At 33.6% G+C, this 8,374-nt stretch overlaps 1 protein-coding gene across 1 annotated transcript in view; it reads right to left on the bottom strand.

Annotated features, from left to right (window-relative positions):
- The window catches only part of LOC133173682 (ATP-dependent RNA helicase me31b-like), an 18,770-nt gene extending 11,203 nt beyond the window's left edge, over positions 1 to 7,567 (bottom strand). The window contains exons 1-7 of the mRNA XM_061308673.1: positions 7,519 to 7,567; positions 6,946 to 7,077; positions 6,118 to 6,181; positions 3,995 to 4,229; positions 3,527 to 3,670; positions 3,202 to 3,296; positions 2,791 to 2,913 (exon numbers count right to left, since the gene is read on the bottom strand). Coding sequence (XP_061164657.1) covers positions 2,791 to 2,913; positions 3,202 to 3,296; positions 3,527 to 3,670; positions 3,995 to 4,229; positions 6,118 to 6,181; positions 6,946 to 7,010 — 726 coding nt within the window. The 5' untranslated portion in view covers positions 7,011 to 7,077; positions 7,519 to 7,567. The remainder of the gene's footprint in view (positions 1 to 2,790; positions 2,914 to 3,201; positions 3,297 to 3,526; positions 3,671 to 3,994; positions 4,230 to 6,117; positions 6,182 to 6,945; positions 7,078 to 7,518) is intronic.
- Between the last annotated feature and the right edge of the window lie 807 nt (positions 7,568 to 8,374).

Here is an 8,374-nt window from a genome sequence, read left to right as displayed (position 1 = left end):
CTGGATAAGAGTTTCATCACACCAAGATCTTTTTCCTCTGTCCATGTTTTCCTTTCAAAGTGCAGATTAAAAACCATTTATTTCACTTACACTATTTTTCTGTTTTATTCAACTGAAGGGGCTAGGTGGGAAGTTAGAGGGAGTAAACCATACGGTACCAACATTTAATAAAACATACATATATTCTCAAGGTTTCAACATTTAGGCCATAAAAAAAAGTCCTAGTCTCATCCTCGCCCTCCCTGATTTTTTTTTTTTTACCCCGCCTCGATTTTATGAAATTACTGTTTTTCCTCGCTTTGATTCTGATCGGGATCAGAATCCAACATACCAATTAACTTTTGTTTAAATCCTGTGACTTTGACAGCTGACAAGCTGTAATGTGTATTAAACAAGGATCGATTGGTGAGGATGTGTAGAAAGAGATATGTACATTTAAACTGACCTATATACTATGACAGTTATTGGGCATAGTAGATAAATCTGCAATGATTGATGAGGTCAACAAAATATCTGTAGAATGAAGGAAATATAAAATATAAAATAAAAATCTGCCCACCCACCTCGATTTAAAAAAAAAGAAGAAAATCTAGGATTTTTTTTTTATTATGGCCTTAAGAGAACGTATAAACAGAGAAATTTCTCCCATATATTCCCTTCCTTCCTCTGTCTTCAGAAGCCACAGCCTTTTATCTTCAATTTAATTTTTTTTAAAACATATTCTCAGCATTTATCTTTCTCACAGTTTTATTAAAGGATACGGCAGGACCATGGAATTATTGTCAAAGGCTGTATTAACTATAATGCTTGTCACTGGATCTTGTCAGAAGTGGTTAAATGTCTGCACTGAAATTCTCAGAAGCAGAACTGGATAAGAGTTTCATCACACCAAGATCACAATCTTTTTTTTAATATGCAGTATTTTTCATAAAATTAATACATTTAAAAGATTTTATTACAAAGGATCGTTAAACTCAAGTATCAAACGGACCCAATTAAGACCTTAAAATGTAACACAGAATTATTTTGTTTATAAGGGAAATGTAATACGGTAACACCCACCATATTATTTCCTTGGTCTACTTATCAGGAATTAAGCCATTGATATGGATATCGATATGCTAGGTGTGGAAGCATTTACATGTATTTTCTTTTCTTCCATGAACTGCAGATAAGGCAGTGGGATCATTGAATACTCAATCAAGAAAAGACACTTGATATATGTATACATACAGTCAAACCTTGTTATTTCAAGCTCAATGGGACCGAGAAAAAAGTTCAAGATATCTGAGGATTCAAGATATCGAGGGTAAGATACTTAAAGAATGAGTGTTTGGGACTTTCACATCACTCCGACAAATCCATGATATTCGAGATATCAGTGTTCATGATACCGAAATTCAATATATTTAATTATCTTTAAAATCCCCCTCCCATCAACCTCACCTGGAATATTACATTAAGCTATTCCAAGACCTTGTCAGAAGTGGTACTTGTCTGCATTTATTTTCCTCAGAAGCAGAACTGGTAAAAAGTTTTCATCAGACCAAGGTCTATAGAATTATAAAACTGCACACACAACTATAGAATTATAATACTGCATACAAAATAATGACAGCATTATCAGACCAAGGTCTACAGAATTATAAAACTGCACACACAACACTGACAGCATTATGCACTTCACTAGATAGTGTGTGAGAAACTAAAACTACACTTGTAGTTTGATTTAATTATGTGTATTTCTTTTTATGTACAATATAGTTTGTGACAAATCTAGGTCTCTAAAACATCATTACTACTGTCTATTGAAAAACCACAGTCACATCTTAAAGTACAACCGTGTAATATTAAAATCAGAGAAATGCCGTTTTATAATGCCATGTGAAGCAGAATCATCTTAATCCTTCTATTTAAATCTCTAAGGTTTCACTTGAGACAGTAAGCTTACTGAAATTCCTTGTCTGGAACTTTATATTTAGCCGAGTCTTGTTTAAAGCTTCACTAATAAATCCTACCATCACTTAAAGTTATTAAATAGTTCTCTATTCTCTTCGTAGAAGAAAGAAATACAAAAATTTCCTCTGTTTCATCAGCTGACTGCAGTTCACTACATGTATTTTTTAGGGCTGTGTCAATATATCGAATATTCAATACGTATCGATATTCAGGAATGTATCGTATCGAAAAAATAAATTCCAATACGTATCGGACATGCAGTTTTCCTTATAATTCTTTAAAGAAGTTGGGAATTTCAGTAACCAAAGATTATTTTTAACTGTTTTGAATTAAAACTGTTCAATAATGAAATAAACATTAAGGAGATAGCACATCTTAAATTACTATTACAAAATACATAGACAACTATATTTTAACATGTTATGTAAGACTCACCCAGTTTTTATCAAATTTATGCATTAAATGTCATTTACAAGACATTTTTGAAAGACTTAATAAATAATCCAATATATCGCATATTGCTTTATAAAATATCGTATCGTATCGAAATATTTTGCTCAATACACAGCCCTAGTATTTTTAGATCATGTTCATGTTCTTAAACTTAAAGGAGACCTTGTCAGAAATGGTTAACTGTCTGCATTTGTACCTCAGAAGCAGAACTGGTTAAAGTTTTCATCATGTCAAGTAATCTCCTACCCCCTCCATAAACTGTCAACTTTATGTTGACATGGATATCACACAAACTGCTTCATTCCTTGTAGCCTCTATACATACATTCCTATGCAGTTAATATTAAGCACTAGTCATTACCCCCATACAGATACTCACCATAAATTGTTCAACAGTTAAAGGAAACGTAGCAGAATACAGGAGAATCTGTCGATCTGGAGGCAGATGTGCGATGATGTGATCCAGCATTCCTTTGAAATCTTGAGACAGCAGTTTATCAGCCTAAAATATAAACCATACTTTGTATTGAGTGTGTACTGTGAAGTATGTTGACATGACCTAAAACTTACATTACACTTGCCTTGTACAGGGATTTGAGAATCTTTAAAATTTATCATTTACAAAGACAACCTATAACTTTTCTTAAAGGAACAGCAAATAAAAATCACTGTATGATGAAAGGCTGCAAAAAAATAACACTATATCATCAAACTCTAAACAGAAAAGCTGTATAATAAAATAACACTACATCCTCAAACTCTAAACAGAAAAGTTATTTGTTGTTTATACCTCATCAAGGACCAGCATGCCACATTTACTGATTTTGACTAGATTTTTATTCATTAGGTCCAGGATTCTGCCAGGGGTTGCAATGATTACATGTACTGAAATAAATTATTGTCCATTAAAAATAAAATCAGAACCTGGTCAAAACTCCAATACGGAATCTGAACAATTCACTACAAGACTGAAGTATAGAGTTGACAATTGTTTTTATCTGAACAAGGTCTTGAAGACGTACATCATTTTGCAAAACAGTTACAACAGTGTACCTGGTACGCCTTATGAATTGCAGTATACATGTAAAAAGAGTAAATCCTATTCTTTTGCAAACCTGGTTCATAGAGCCTCATGATATCATCCTTCAGATTAGTCCCCCCTGTTGTTACCATTACTTTGAGTCCTAAGTGTTTACTGAGCTCAATACAGATCTGACTGGTTTGGAGGGCTAATTCTCTGGTTGGCACAATAACTAAAGCTGTAATAGATATCAAAATGCATTCTGCATGAGAGTGTTTGGTTTTTACGATGTTAGGTATACAATGTAATAGAGGCCCCATGTTCCACCTGGAACCACAAGATGCCACGAAGATGCATAGTAATATCAATATTTGCTACAAAATTTTAGTTTAAGATAATTATTAACTTTAAATAGAATGACAAACACTACATCCCCTCCTCCTAAGGTGATTTACCTGGCAGCATTGCAGTATATTCATCCTTAGCATAGTAAACTGTAATTCAATAAGTTACACTAAAGTAATTAAATATAAAGACTTATCCCCCAGTTGGTCACACTTACACTGAACTTCATCTCGGCTTGGGTCTGCCTTCTCAAGAATTGGAATAGTGTAGGCTCCAGTTTTTCCAGTGCCATTTTTAGCACGAGCTAGAACATCCCTTCCTGTTAATGCAATAGGAATGCTGGCTTCCTGGATTGGGGAGGGTTTCTCCCACCCCTTTTCAAATATCCCCATCAGAAGTTCTCGCTTCAAACAAAAGTCCTCAAACTCATTTCCTTTGGTGTTTGTCACATCCTGAAAGGAAAGCATTTGAGTACTGATATGCAAGTTTAATAACACATACATACAACTAAACATATTTTTCTTAATAATTAAAGCAGATTTTTTTTTTATTAAATCTCAATTCAAGTACTCACAACAGACAGTAAAAGCAACAATATCCAAATGTAATAATTTTACGCTTTTTCCAAGTCTAGCTAACACATTATTCAACAAAGAAGGCAAACTTTCTGATACTTACAATGTATTTGGGTGAAAAATCGTTGATATCCAGTAACATGGGTAACAACAACTTAGACTTGTTTTCATCATTTTTTTTTTAACTAGAATAAGAAGTAGAGCAATAACCTTGATATTACCAAGTCTATTACCGTAATTTTGGGGGTATACGTCGATGGGGTGTATAGGTCGAAAGGCTCATTTTCAGCCGTAATTTTTAAAAAATCCTTAGATTGGACGAATGCGGAAGAAAGGACGAGGCTTTGTTTATCGATTTCTAGATGTAGATACTACGTAGAACCATATGTAGAGAAAATAAAATGGTATTTTTTGAGTAAAACATTTTAATAGTGTTTGATATATATATAAAAAAAAAAATAGTTTCTTTAGTTGAAACTTCCTTGAATTCTTCTATACAACGTATTTTCTCAAACTTGCCAGTTCAATGCCGTCGTAGTTTGACTCTGTCGTTAAACAGTATCCATAAATACGGTAGTATACGACAGCTATAAATTAGGGAAATACACAAGATGAAGCAATAACGATTTCCATTTTTAAACATCGTGGACATCCTTAACATATTTTATATAGGCATTATTTACAATATCCGATGACCGCCATTTTTATATTTCTTGTATTAGGGATTAGCTAAAGCACGCAAATGACTATTACATGTAATAGTGAGCAATTGAAATTAATCGTATTTCCAAGCTGTAATTTGGCCTGTGATATTTGTTGTAAAAATAAATTTAATTAGGAGTACATTTGCAATTAAACAGTCATCATGAGTTTCACAGCTTTGTATGTTCAATGATGTGTAGCACTAATACCCCTATTACGGCACGTGCTGTAAATCATGCCCCGCAGGCGGTTAAACCAACACAGGTGTCAACACCTTTTTGTACACATTGTATAACCCTTTATCTGTCAGACAATTAAAATTCAAACAGAAGCCAATCTTTGAATAAATCAGTGTACCTCTTGGGTATGAGGAAGATAAGTTCACTTTATTAGTTAATTAGTTACATGTGTGAAATATATTTATGATTAGTGGTATATTTGATAAATAAATTTAGGAATTACGGGCAACAATTTATTTCACGCATTTTACATTTAAAAAAATATCACAAGACAATGAAAAAATATTTATGTAGACAATTTCAATTCATCGATACGCATAAATGGTAAAAAAAAATTTAAAAAGAAAAAAAAGATGACAATTATTTATCAAATTGCAATTGAGAAAACTTCTCCGTATTCTAGATTTTGATACTGTCGCGGTTTTATTTTTAGTGAACGAATGCGACTTCCAACTTCACAAGATGGAGACAGATAGCATGTTGTAAAATATACTTTGATGAAACATTATTTACGCGATGATTAAATAATTTTTTGGGGTACATCGGTGGATATTTAAGGGAACTTAATTTGCAAGAAATCAACGGAATATATACTTTAATTCTTTATTGTGTATTATTTTTTCTCGGTAAAATAATTTAAAAAGTTACGAAAATTGTACAGGTTTGTTTTGAAATTGACGTAAATTTTACGGATTTTGGGTCATTTTTCGTAAACTTGAGCCTTAGAAAGGTCGATTCTTTAAATAGGACGACCCCAACGGTTCTGAGAAAAAAAGTATCGACCTATCTTCCAAAAAATACGGTAATCTTTCTGACAGACTTACACTGGTTTTAACTCTGTGGTCCTTAGGAGGCAGATTTAGTTTTGCTTTCCACCCAGCTAGATCTCTGAAAAAAGGACAGAGACTAGATAAATACAAATGTATTAATTAAGTGTAACTTGAAATGACCATATCGCTCAACAATAGTAATTAGAGAAGGGACAGAAGCTCTGTCACCTGTTGGCATCACAAAATCCTTCTAACTTATTGGGTTAAACTTACCAACCTTTCTAACATTCAGAATTCTCTACAAACTTCCTAGAACATGTATAGAATTTTGTTAAAAAAAAATTTAACTCTGGACAAACCCTGATCTTGAAGAATTCAAAAGGAGTTGCTCTGAAAATACACAGTTGCAAATAACCACTCACTCACAAATGCAAGTAATTTTGTGGGGGGGGGGGGGGGGGGGGGGGGCACAAACTCTTGAGAATTTTATAGCCACTGAGGCAAGTAAAAATGTAACTTTTCAGGAACAACCTTGTTTGACTCTACTTTTAAAAGCATATTTGTTTTCACTACTTTTCCTACTCTAAAACATTTTCTAAACCCTGAACCATATCAAGGTTACAACAATTTTTTTTTTTTATCTAATTAGAATAATCTACCCCTGTTGCCACAACACAGTAATAAGGGACAAATTTGTCATTAAATCAGGAATGCAAGATAATGTCAACCCTAATCTCTATACTGTTGGCAACATATTCAATCCATTGGTTCCCAATGCCCAAATACTATGTCTCCACTCAATGCCTCAATTATTGACGTTCTTTTAAGTTAACTTTAAAAGTAGGAATTTTGAATCAATCTCCATAAAAAGAGGCCCCTTACCCTGCCTTTCCATCTGTCGAATTGGCATGGTTGCCAGAATTTTGCTCAACTGTAGCCGAAGCCATGGTTACATCCACCAATATTTTCAGTAGGTGTTGTTGTACAAACTATGATTTTGTCGAAAACATGAAACTGTAAAATACCAGCATATGTACATTAGGTCATTGCAAAAATTATAAATATTAAAGCAATAAAGCATAGTTATAAATGGCTATGAATGTAGAGATAATTCGGGCTACAATCTGGATCGTTAATAACAAAGAATAGATAATTGCCACCGATATACTGCATAAACAAGATGTACTTCTAGTGTAAAATACAAGTAAACAATATGCCGCAATAACGTTAACCCAACCTTCTGGCTTAATAAAACACTCTGACAGTTTTCAAATTTGTAATGTTGATTTCTTAGACAAATATCCAGGATTCATGATCATTTAATACTTCAATATCAATTATTCTCATAAAATACATCCTCCACTCGATAGAGTACTTATAGTTTCTGCACTTATTGGACACTTTATTCTTATGAGACAACCACAAAAACAAGATGGTCAAAGATTCTAACAGTACCCTTCCTCTCAGAAAAATCTTCTCTGACGGCCGGAGTCGGTAGGATTTGCGCAAGACAGGAAGTCGTTTTGTTTATGTTTAATAAATAAACAAAGGCATGTTTTTCTTAAAACTGTGAATTTTTTAACTGTTGATTTTATTGATTGCAATTAAAAAATCAATTATTAAAAAATATATATATCAAGTTAACCCTCGACCTCTAGGGTTAAAGGTCACGAAAGTTTGATCAACAACGGACTGTGCATGTTCTGAATCCTGAAAATGAGCTTCAATACAAAGGTTCTGTTCTAGCAAATGTAAGTTAAACTGAAGCACGGTACTCGTTGCCACTTTGCTAAAATGAAGTGCATGTAAATTAACAAAAATTAGGCTAGGTCTTAAGATAAATAGAAAAATGTAGAAAAGAAAGGACATGTGAAGTTGTGTAACTGTTGGTCTCTACAGCATGTACATGCCAATGCGTAGGAATAGTATTAGACTTTAAAAATTTATATACTGCGGATCTACGATTAGAACCAGGGATATTTATATAGAATGTAGGGGCCTGGTAGAACAATTAAAAACACCCAAGTGCATTTAATGAGGTTACCATGCAGGCCAGGGAAAAAAGGAACTAAATTTTATTAAAGCATAATATTTAGCCGAAAGGGCTAGTGACTTTGAATGCTGACAAGCCCAGATAATAAGTTATCCAGCAGCCTTTGGCTACCGGCTGAGTTTACTCAATAAGGGGGGGGGGGATGGATGTGGGAGTAGGTTTAATTCCTTCACTCCTACAGTTAGGGGCTGTTACATGGGGCCTCTTCCTGAATTGCATGTCCATTATAGTTACAAACACTAAGCTGATGAAGAAATA

Source organism: Saccostrea echinata, unplaced genomic scaffold, assembly GCF_033153115.1.
Source record: "Saccostrea echinata isolate AGI-Se365-2 ecotype Australia unplaced genomic scaffold, CSIRO_AGI_Sech_v1 ptg000056l, whole genome shotgun sequence".
Taxonomy (NCBI): domain Eukaryota; kingdom Metazoa; phylum Mollusca; class Bivalvia; order Ostreida; family Ostreidae; genus Saccostrea; species Saccostrea echinata.
This window is presented reverse-complemented; position numbering and strand designations above follow the sequence as displayed.